Here is a 12,084-nt window from a genome sequence, read left to right as displayed (position 1 = left end):
TTGTCTTACCCTCATATAATGGTCTCATTCACATAGGCTGGTACATAACACAACACTGTCTTCCCAATACCGATTCAATACCTCAATTTATGATATCAGAAAATAAGTGCCGATAAGCTCAGGCATCAGTGTTCTCTTTTAACTGATTAAGAAACTGTTTACATGTCTTTAATAAACAGAGGAGACAAAGTAGAGGCCGTTAATAAAAAAAAAAGAAAGTTGTTTGCCAACAACCAATAAAACTCAAGGAAGAAGAAGAAGAAGATGCTGAAAAAAACAAAACTGTATTCAAGTATATGTGCTTCATGTGAACATAGATAGCAGACTTCTTCTTCTTCTTCTTCTTCTTCTTGAGTTTTATTGGTGGTTGGCAAACAACTTTAGTAGCAGCTATAGTAATACATACAAATGAATATAACCTGATAATGACAATGAAGTAAAAAAAAATCTGTATTTAATGTGGGTCTACTGATGTACTAAATAAGGTCAGTCATCAGTATCGACACCTCTTCGATCCCTATTCCAGACCACATAATATTGTCCTGGTGTAGTTTACTCTGCTGCCTTCCAAAACGACCACAAACTCTCTTTCTCTCTCCTCCTCAGACGACGTACACTAGATGAGCTCCCTTCCTTTCGAGCTCGGAAGAGGAATTTGCTGGATGAGGGAGCACATCTCTCCTTCATAAGGAACGTTGTTGCATTTCATTAGGGATAAGATTCATCACGGCAAGCAAACAAGAGAGCCGTGCAAATCGCATTGGAGGAATTCCTACACTATCCTCAACATTGTCTCTCACACACACATAAACACAGCTCAGAAAAGGCACAAAGCAAACAAAAGCTGAGGGAGCTGATTCAGGAGACAAAGGGGTACATCAAGGACGGCGATACTATGTGATTGCTCATTATTGTGCACTTCAAAATGACACATTACTGTGCCAGTGGTGAGAATGGCAGCCGGCTGCCTGGAGTTTAACAGGCATACTTTTTTTCTCCTTGAACAACTGAGCCGCTCCTTCATCAGAGGCCCAGGTCCCAGAGAGACCGAGCATGTGGGTCACCAGTGTGCTCTCCTGGTCAGAGGTCCAGCGCTGTGTCTGAGTGAAAGGGTACCCTGGGGTCCATTTTGGAGATGTCTGTAGAGTTCGAGCTCTTGACCCTGGAAAAAGCGGCACAGAAAAGGCCTGTATACGGACCAATTTAACAGGTCACAACCCTGTCTCAGAGCGGGAGCGACACAGCGGGAGTGTGTGAACACAGCCTAGGGGATCTGTCCCATGATGAGATGTTGGTGATATCTCAGCAGTACCCGGACTCTACAGTAGTGGCTGTCAGCCTATTGATTCACAGCTCCAGTGACTGGGGAGACAGGGACCGGGAGTCCGGTTGTGGAGCCTCAGCTGGGACAGTGTGTGATTATATATATATATGTGTGTGTGTCCTGAGCATGTCATAGCAGTCAAGTAGAGCATTATATGCCTGAGGCTGGCAGAAAAACAGTGAATAGAGAGAGAGCTGAAGTCAACAGCTGCATATGGGACACAACAGATCTATTCATGACAGATGCAAACATGCACACACACACAGACACACACACACACTTGTCACATACTGGACAGTGGCCTGGTTGTAGCTCAAGAGATAAGAGGAATGCCATGCAAGTTCTGTGAGTTACAGTGTGGGAGAGCAGACGGGAGATGTTACCACACACTACCAGACAGTCCTCCTGTGTCTTCTAGTGTGTTAAAGACAAAGATGGTGTCTGTCTGCTGGAGGCAGCACGCTGGCTCCGGTCGAGCGTGGGATGGAGCTGGAGGTGTATATAAGCGATTTTTTGATAATAGATGGACTTCAATGAAAGCTTTGATATCGATATAAACAAGCAGCATAAAACAGAAGAGAGAAAGAGACAAAGACACACGGGGGGAGAAAGAGTGTGAGAGAACAACAACCCTGAAAAATATTTGCGTATTAGAGAGAAAGAACACAGAGTTCTGCTTCACACAGTGTTGTGTCCCCAATAGAGATGTGTTTATTCTCCGTGTTTGAAGTCGTATCTTTATGTGTTAGCACGGAGTGGGTGGTGCAGGACATGAATTGACAGCTTATCTAATGCTGAAGCTCCAGATGGAAAAAGGGAGAAATAATACTAGGAAATATTCTGACTATCTATGAACTTCAGTGAGTTCTTACTTGCTTAAATATACATGCTTGTGTACTTTACTTGAAACGTGAAACCTTCTCATCATCATCCAGCCCCAACTTTGAAAAGAGAGAAACTCGACTGGCTGCCCATAAATTGCTGAACATTAAGCACTGTCCTCGTTTAGCAGATTTGTTCCTGTGCTTTGGCAGCTGTGCAGACCCCTTTCCGGCTCGGACTGGTCTCTCTGGGAGAGGTCAATCACAGGGACGTCTGCCAGGTGAGAGGTTGGCTCAGGTTTAATCGATGCTCGCCAGAGGAGGAGAGACGCGCGGGGCGAGGCAGGTAGACAGGCCGGTATGGTAACTACCATGCAGGGACTAAACTATTCCTGCAGGGGTTGTCTGGCCAACTGCTGAGCCTTCGCCGTGTCGGAGAAACTTACGCTTCAAACCGGTTCGGGGGATTGATTTGACAGCTAATTTACAGAGGAGATTTGCATACGGCCATGCGCTAATAAGGCAGGCTTTTCCCTCCCATCCTTTGTCTTTCTCCTCTATCTCTTTTCGGTGGCCTCCTTCCTTTTTTTAGATCTCAGCAAATAGTTACAGATAATGTAAGCGAATTAAAGAGACAAGAGATTCAAATTGGATATTGATTAAGAGACCAAAGCCTGGTGTTTTCTCCTGTTAAAGCCCGTGTTTAAAAGATTGATTCACAATGTCACTCTCCACATCCTGCCCGACTGTGTGGTGAGCGGTGTTCAGGATTGGTCGTGCCTCGGAGCCTACAATGGGCCCACATCATGTCACACCAATGCTAAGTGCTTTGACACAGCTACACAAAGAGCCCTGCCTATCTGATGCCAATCTCCCCAGGTCCTGGTGTCACACAGGTAGAGGCTTTCAGGGAGAGCAAGGACAAAGTCTCCTCAGCAGCACCGGCACAATGCAGCCTGACTGACAGCAGAAAGGACAAAATGGAGCTTCTATGTCAAGTGGATGTTTAAGTGGAGGGAGGAAAAGGAGAGGGGTTTTCAGAACAGGCGCATACGTTGAGTCCACAGAGAAAATAATAGGTAGAAAACTGAATGCTTTCCGCCTGGATGTGGTGTGACTCAAAGCCAAACCAAAAAAAAAGCCTTTCCAAGAACTACCTGGTTTAACCTCACAGCAGGCGACACACCACACACTGCCTTTTTAACAGCCTGGTAAACTTTTGCTGTTCTTCAGTGCGCCATAGTAGCAGCACGAGCACGGAAAATGATTTATAACACAAAGAGACGTGCTCGCACAGTGTCTGCAGCTCAAAAGTGTGGAGACACGTCACGCCGACACACCATCTGTCCCCGAATTAACACTCGGCCATTTGCGAGGCTGGAACTCACTTTTTTTGTCCTTGAACAGGTCGAAAATGTGGAGGATCTGCCTGAAGTAGGGCACAAGAGCCTCGCCGACTTTGTCTCCAGACTTCACTAGATGCTGCAGGACTTTCATGGTGGTGCACATCACCTGATGGTTCCTCGTGTTCAAGGCATCTGTAAGGGGAGGACAAGGCAGAGGTCAGTCAAGACAAAATAGGCTGCAAGGACAGGTTGTGTGATGTAAACTCGATTTACAGGTTGTTTGTTCAGTCGGAGGAGGCACATTAACTGTGGAGTGACAACTGCAACTATATGGTCCATAAGAGCGGGCTTCGCAGACACGCAGAGCCAAAACACGCATAAAACCTAACCCCCACACACTCCCTTTCCCTTGAAAGCACTTCCTTTATAGTCGGGCTTTGATTTAGACTGGCTTGTCTGCAATCAGTGATTTCAAATGCACTAGGGAAGCAGACGTAAGTGAGAGCCAATCACTGGGCTATTTGGCCTACAGCTGCACTTAACTCCATCTCCCCCTGATAGAGAGAACAAAAGAGAATGATGGTGGAAGAGATGGAGGGCTGGAGAGATCAAGAGAGACAAATACAGAGAGAGAGAGAGATGGAGGGAAGAGGAATAAAGGAAAATGTCAGAAAGACGAATAAAGAGATGTGACAGGCAGAGGGCAAAGGGTTAGGAAATAACTGCGATTTGCAACTAAGACCGACATATTTTTCTAGTTCTTTGAACTTGTTTTATTTGCACTCTTTTAGTATTTTTTTTTTACTTATCTGAGCTTCTGTAAGAGTGCTGGTAATTCGCTTTGTTCAGGCTGTCAGTTAAAAACATCATACCCCACTTTAGAAAAACAGACCTGAGCTGTCTCTCTTTATGGAACCGTAAGTTGTCATTTGATGCCTACTTAAAAAAGAAGAAATAAAGAGGATTGTAATGGCATAACAGAGCCTTTTTTGCCAGTAAGAACCTGCAACAACAAAAACGAAAGGCATGACAAAACAATATTTCATGAGAATGAGTCAAAACAAAGAAAACAGAGCGGAGACACAGAGCTTGTGGCTGATTGAGAGGAGGAGAAATGTGTTAGTAGGTGACTGAGAGAGGAAAAACGTGAGTGACAGACAGAGAAGAGCTAGCACCAAAAATTGAAAAGCTAAAAACGGATGGCCTGAAATCAGCATGACATTGGAAAATCACCCAATGAATCACTATTCAAACCCGATTTTTGGTCTTAAGGCAAACAAATCACTTTCTCTCTCCATCGTTTAATTTGTCTTTGTCTCTCATTCTCTCTCGACACTGCAAGAGGGGCGGTCACATTAACTCTCACAGAAACAAATGGCCGCCAACAAGATGGGGGAAAAACTAATATGATGAAATGTGTTTACGCTTCAGTCACGCTGATGAAGACAAAGCATGTTGCCAGAAGTGCAATAAAGTGTTTTACAAGCCACTAGGAGGCCATGCTACTGATTTCTTTAAGCGCCTGTTGAGCGAACAATATAAATTCGCAGAAATGCATGTGACTTCAGCTGCTGTGCAACAGTCCATCTTTCATCCATCTTTCTTTTCCACTGCGAGTCATGCTGCTGGGGATTCACCAATCAAATGGTTTTTCTCCTGATATGGTTCCCAGAACTTCAGCTTTGATCTTCTCCCAATAATAAGGAAAGATCTAAAATCAGTCCTTCTGTTATAAATCAGTATGTCTATTTCCATGTGAGAAAATACAATGGAAATATGGAAATACTCAAGTACAGTACTCGGGTAGTACTTAGTGACATTGTGACCGCCTGTTCAATACTGATCCACAGCACCAGATTGATGAATCCCTACATTTATTCAATGATATTGCTTATTTAACAGGGGGACAATCAGCCAAACATTACTGCACCTGATACGGCTAAAAGCCCATTTCCATCTGCAGTCCCTCGGCGTAGACTGCCAGTTATGTGCAGGTTAACAAATTAAACGATAACAGTCATATGTGGTCAATAAAACATTACACTTTGAAAACAGAGATGTTAAAAGATCAATATATTAATCAGATAAAGAGACGAGTCTAATTTCCCACTAGTGTACCATCAGTACAAGAATACATCAGACATATTGTACCAACGCTGTAGAGACAGAGCTCACAATGAATAACTCTGCTATAAAAGAAAGAATATCTTTATCGCTGGGAATAATACAGCTACTCTTGTATAAATCCTTTCTGTTACTGGCAAATAAATCAATAGGACCGAAGTACAAAACTGATGAGCAGTATTGGTAAGTGTAGTGATTTCGATGACATCCTGACAACAGTCGCCCCTTGCAGCGCTCTGAAAACTGACTGAGAGAGAAAAAGAGCAGCGACCCTAAAATATCATGTGTGACAGTTAGAGCACTCAGAAAGAGCATCTGCATCACCAGCAGCCTGTGTTAAAACAGCTCATATGCAAATACAAAGCTGTCACAGGCGCACACACTGACGCGTAAGAGTCACACTATTGATACACACACAATCACACGGGCACGCGCACAAACACACACACTGAAAGCAATGAGACAAAATGTCAGCCTCAGCCGTGAGCACAGCCGCATCAAAATATGAATGAAGTTATACAGCGCCGAGGAGTCGCATGAACAACAAGAGGCTGAAACATTTTACACCCTCATCACACTGCATTAGTGCATGCATGTGAGAAAATGATCAGCTTAACCAGATCCATGGTTTTGTGTCCATTGACGAGCTCGCGAACGACCGTCTTTGTCTTTGCCAGCGTGTGTGTGTGGGTGTGCGAGGCCTGTACAGGCGACAAGAGGCGGTGACGATGCTGAACGAGCAGATCTATTGTGCATTATGCCATCTCTCCATCTCTGCCTTAGTGTCTCCCCAGATAGACAAGCGCAGGGATATCTGCCATCACCGAGATAAGGTGGAATGTGGAATGACAGGAATTTCAAACCTACATAACAAACAATGAAATTCTAATTACCAGCCAGCGCAAACAATTTTCCCTGCTGTGACATTTGGACCGCAGGACTGTTCAATTATTCATCGGCACTCTCGCCTTCGCTCAAAAAAAAAAAGAAGAGAAAGGAAAAAAATTAAAAGAGCCTAGGAGAATGAGGCGGCCGAGGGCCTGATGTATTAATGCTGGTATAAAAACCTGTGTTGGGACAAATCTGAATAAAGTAATAATCTATTCATTCTCGGGCCTGTTTCATATTCAGTATTAAAATAAAACAATGGTGACCTTGTCTTGCATTTCCTGTGAAATGTCAAAGGTAGGGTGACACGTTGGATTGTTTAGCAGAGAATTGTTCTCGCTTATTGTATAAATACACTTTTGAGATCAGAAGATGTTCCCGTGCAGCAGCGTGACTGAGGATCTTCTTATCACGAAAGTCTCATTTTGGCTCAAAGCTGAGCAAATGTTATGCCAATCAACTGAGGCTCAATGGAGGCATGGCTCTGAATCCTCCTCCCTATTTAAGCATGCCAGAAAAAACCCAAACCACAGCAATTTAGTAACATTTTATTCTCCCCTCTCAAGTCGCCACGTAGATGTTTAGCTGAGCGGGAGCTTTTGTGCCTCATGTGTTTCATATATCACATTCTTTTCTGCAAATGCATCTTTTTGGTTATTTTACAAGTGGTTTTATTTCAAAAAATATATTTAAGGAAAAAAAAAAAACCCTTCTAAAATTCATCAAAACCTCAGAAACTAAAACGTGTCATTTAAAATGTTGTTTGTTCCCTTTTTTGCCGAGGAGGAAGTCTCTCCAACATGACATGAAGGGCACAGGGTATACAGCGGGAACGAGTTCAGTATGAATGTCACAGAGGACAGGGCCTCTGAGTATAATATCACCCGAGTCTCCTTCATTGTGTATTCTCATTGGGTGACCTGCAGTCATCATCAAAATTCACCAGGGCCTGACGTGACTCAGTCGCGCTGCAGATAAGAGCCTGCCAGCCACATTGAAGATGTATTAACGTCAGTGAAGAAAAATATATATCTTGCCGTTTTAGACTGCAGACGGCTTTTCACTTACTTCCTCTTTCCGCCATCCCTTCTTCTTCCCTGCTCCATAGAAAAGTAATTAATCTGCAACAGAGACACGGACTGGCGGCTTCGCCTTGTGGACGGCGAAACAGGCCTGATTTTTAATAAACCAAGAAGTTAATAAGGAGCAGGCCATTTAAAATTCCATTATCAGTGCAAAGTGTGTATTTTCATGAGGAGCATAGCCATCACCTTTGGTCTGGCCTCCCGATGGCAAATGGCTCAAACTGCTGAGGGGTTTGAATTTATAAACTACTGTCTAAGTTAGCAAGTGGCCCGGTCACTTTATGTATAATATCAAGTTGTGTGTGAAGTGGGTGCTACTTGATGGAGGGTGAATTGGACATCGGGGCGATCCAAATATTTAAACAATCTGGGAAAAGATGCTGGCAAATCATCCACCTGTGAAACAACACACTGAACTGGACACATTATGGCATTAAAACTATCAAATTAGTATTTATTGAATTTATAGGGAAAGTTCAGCCAAAAAAAAAAAAATGATACATGTTCTTCCTCTTACTTGGAATGTTATTTATCCATCTAGATTGTTTTGGTGTGATTTGCAGAGATTTGAAGATACTATTTCCCTTTTGTGTCACTACGCAGTGCAAAAAGCTAGATAAATAAGCTAACGAGTAGATGAAGGCTTCTTTCTGCGTGGTGAATCAGAAAGAAAATGGTTCCTTCATTGTAACCGCTCACAACAAAGTCGGTCGATAATCTTGAGTATCTGAGTCATGATTTCTGGAAAGAGACGTTGCCGTTGAATTTTTGGAGTGTATTTTTTTGGCCCTTTGAGCACCACAAGCCGAGTGCCATCTAGTTCCATTACAATGGGTACGAGGCAGACTTTTAAAAACTCAAGGGAACTCACACCAAAACAATCTAGATGGATAAATATGACTACAGGAGAGGAAAAATATGGATTTGGATTTGGGGGTGAATTTTCGCTTCAACTTTACAAAGTCATAACTTTTTCCATTATCTACAAAGTAAAGTGGACGAATAAATAGTATTGTAGTAAAAATAAATAACACAAAAGTAGTTGCCACACAATGTGGGACGGGTAAGCTCTTTCAGTGTGTGCTCAGTGCGCTGTTGTTTCACACTTAGTGCCAGGGTCAGTCTGTCACCGTGTCTCTGTGTCTCCAACAGCCCTGCCTATTGTTGGCCGTTACGCCCCTCTGCCTCCACAGACGTCCAACGCCCACACACAAACAGGGAACACACTTTACATACACGAACACACCACCAGCCAACTGCCCATGACATGAACACTATCCCAGGCTCACTGGGCGCCACTTAAAGGCTCCCACTTTGAAACTGACACTCCGCTTTGGCAGCGGCGCCAAACAAAGGACTGTGTGTGTGTGTGTGTGTGTGTGTGTGTGTGTGTGTGTGTGTGTGTGTGTGTGCGCGCGTGTGTCTGTGTGTGACTGTGTCTATGCATGTGTGTTGAAATTATTCCAGCAAAAGCCACACTCTGCATTCCTCCAACTCCTCTGTACCTTTATCCTCCTCTTGTTCGCCACTCAAGAAACCATTCGTGTCCACTTCACTGTAAATTCTGATGTCTATTTTTGAAGTCACGGACCACTCCGCCCTGTGACCTTTCCGCCCACCTCCATCTGCCAACTTCTGTGTGTGTGTGGGGGGGGGGGGGAACATGTCAGCGTGAAAAAAAAGGTAAGGAGGCACAACACCTTGACACAGTTAAATGTAGCATGTCACCACATTGCACATGGCAGATTATCAGGCACGTTTTTAGAGCCAGCCTCTTCCGGCAAATGCAAAAACAAGGGCGCTTCGCCCGAGGGTTAATGTAATAATAGGAACAGTATGACTGTGGAACCAAATTAGGACTTGTCACAGGACTGGTTGAATGGTAATGTTAGAATCTGTTGTAGCGCGAGTGCGTCAAGACAGGTGAGTCTATTCCTGGTGAAGTATGTTGTTCTATTTTGGTTGCACTTCAGCGCCGCTGCGAGTGGTTTGAGGGTACAATTGTGAAATTATTCAAAAATATGTGAATAGATTTAAGATATAAATTGTGATGCATTTTCATATTGATTCAATATTTTCATTTAATACTAATAATACTGTTGAATTGTACTGTTGCTTGTATGTATTTTCCAGTTGTTCAAGTATTTTTTGTATAGATACTTTGCGTGTCAAATTCACTCTACCAGACCTTGTGTTTATTCTGTTCCCACAACCTGTATGTGTTATTATCGTATGACATATTTAAGACTGCAACTACAAGGAACTGTGATTTCTAAACTTTGGATTTGATCAGCAAACAGCGGCCAAAATGTAATGACGCTATCATCGAAATAGTAAATAATGAAAAGATGAAATATGTATGAAGGCTGAAGTGAAACTCTAAATGAGGTTACTTCGAAGTCAATCACTCATAAAATAATAATAATATTCAGTATAGAAAGGTTTGTAAAACGTATGCAAATGAATTAGATAGTAGAGCTATTTTGCCGGGGAAGTTAATTGAATAGTTGCTGTATTTTAATTGTAGAAAATTGCTGTGATAATGGTTCTGTGTGACACACAAAAGTAACACCAAATTACGTATAATTTAAATGCAAAAATGTCATTCAGCAGACTGGAGGTAATCACATCTTCCCATCAATTGCAGGGGGAGCAGAGTGAAGGGTGGAATGACATCAGCACGCACAGGGTCGGCAAAGGTTAGTGTGATCTCTAAAGCGTGCGAGCAGAGGCCGTCCCAGACTTACTCCTGATGGGAATGATGAGCTGGGGGATGACGGGAAGGATCTTGTCGCCTCCGTGGTCCAGCAAGTCCTCGGCTCCCTGACGGGCCAGGAACGCGTACGGGTGAGCCGTCTCAGATAAGCCATCGAAGAACAGAGGCAGGTAGTGGTTGTAGTCCAGTGTCTCAATATCCACCTGAGGACAGACATTTACATTTACATTAGAGGCATTATCAACTTCTTCTTTAAGATGGAGAGGCCGACAAAGTCAAAGAGGACTCTCTGTCCTTCGCTCAAAGGGCATTTGTTGGAGCATGTGATTGTTGGGGGAGCCATTAGTTAGCGGGAGGGATAAACTTTTTGTTTACTGGGCCCTCTTTCTCCTTTCCTATCAAATCACCACCTGTACCTGTGCATACAAGCATACAAAAGTGCACACGGTGAAAGGTTTAGGAGATGAAAATTCCACGTGTTTTGTGAGGAAATCAGTTATCTCTCTATAAAAGCAAGGAATCTCTGTCTGTCTGTGTGTGTGTTCCTCAAATATCTCTGCGGATCAGGATCAGACTGACCTGAGACTTACAACATGGCTGCTGCGTGGTTTAAGGGTGTGCGACGTGGGATTTGTTTGGACTGCAATGATACCGTTAATAAATTATTTCATAAATGCTTTACCAAATCCGCTAGCATTGTCAACCGTAGCCACCATAGCCACGTGAGCACCAGAGCCAATCACTGCAGAGCTCAAGCCCACGACACACCTTAAGAAACAAGCGGATTTATACCTGCAGCGGTGCGAGCTGGACCGGGATTTTGCCAGCAGTTCGGTTCCGTTCTGTTCTGTGCATCTAAACTGACTGCTGTGGATTAATGAGACTAAACGAGTCAGGACCGAGTCTGTTCCTGTCTGAGGAGATCCGGATATTCAAGGACAACAAAGTGGAAACAGAATCTGTGGATGTTCGTGTGTAGCTAGCGGCTAGTCCACCCACACGACCCAGTCGTTGTTTTGTGTTGTGAGTCAAAACAATGAGGAGACTGCTGAATGTGGAGCAGGCAGTGCAGCTCTTCATTCAGCTGAGGAGCCTGGGGCATTGCCTGCATTTAAATATAAATAGTTACATATAACTTTGTAAATTTTAAAAACTTATGCACAAATTTAGCAAACAACAATTTATATTTGCATTATAGCTAATGCAATTGGTTCATTAAACATATTTTTGGTTTTCCCAGTAAAAAATCTAACGTTTTCCTACTCTGATTTTATGTTATTTTGTGATTTTAGACCCGTAGTGTTATGTCAAAATGAAAAAATAACTGTACAGTCACACATGTGAGCTTGTGCTGAAAATAATGACACCAAACAACGCAAGGTAAATAGTTTTTAAGGTGAAATATAATGGTATGATCAAAAGTAGTCAAAATCAGCCAATTATATCCCTGACGTCCCACCTTCAAACACAACCTCATTTGGCCATCCATGAAAAAGCTACTTAACCTCCCACTTTTCCATAGGAATACATGCTTCCTACGGGCAATGCACTAGTTGCCTTAAGGCTCCATTTCATTCTCTGCCCTTTCTCTTTGTTTGTCCTTGGCTTTGCGCAATATCTGGGGCTAAAGCTCCCTCTGGCAGCCATTTATAACCCTTGCATTAAACACGTACATACACAACCCTCACACACACACAATAGCGGGGGACAGCTGTTCAGGAGATCATGACACAGCGGCATGTGGCATCTTGTGGGCTGACATGTTAACACCTGTTTACAC

At 43.3% G+C, this 12,084-nt stretch overlaps 1 protein-coding gene across 2 annotated transcripts in view; it reads right to left on the bottom strand.

Moving 5' to 3' along the window:
• pacrg (PARK2 co-regulated) overlaps positions 1–12,084 on the bottom strand; it is a 135,748-nt gene that overhangs the window by 52,641 nt on the left and 71,023 nt on the right. For both annotated transcript variants that reach the window (XM_030443002.1, XM_030443003.1), the window contains 2 exons: positions 10,336–10,507; positions 3,534–3,683 (listed from right to left, as the gene is read on the bottom strand). In XM_030443002.1, the coding sequence (XP_030298862.1) occupies positions 3,534–3,683; positions 10,336–10,507 (322 nt within the window). The remainder of the gene's footprint in view (positions 1–3,533; positions 3,684–10,335; positions 10,508–12,084) is intronic.

The sequence above is a fragment of the Sparus aurata genome, chromosome 16 (genome assembly GCF_900880675.1).
Source record: "Sparus aurata chromosome 16, fSpaAur1.1, whole genome shotgun sequence".
Classification (NCBI taxonomy): Eukaryota; Metazoa; Chordata; class Actinopteri; order Spariformes; family Sparidae; genus Sparus; species Sparus aurata.
Note: the sequence above shows the minus strand (reverse complement) of the source record. Positions and strands in the feature narration are given on the sequence as shown.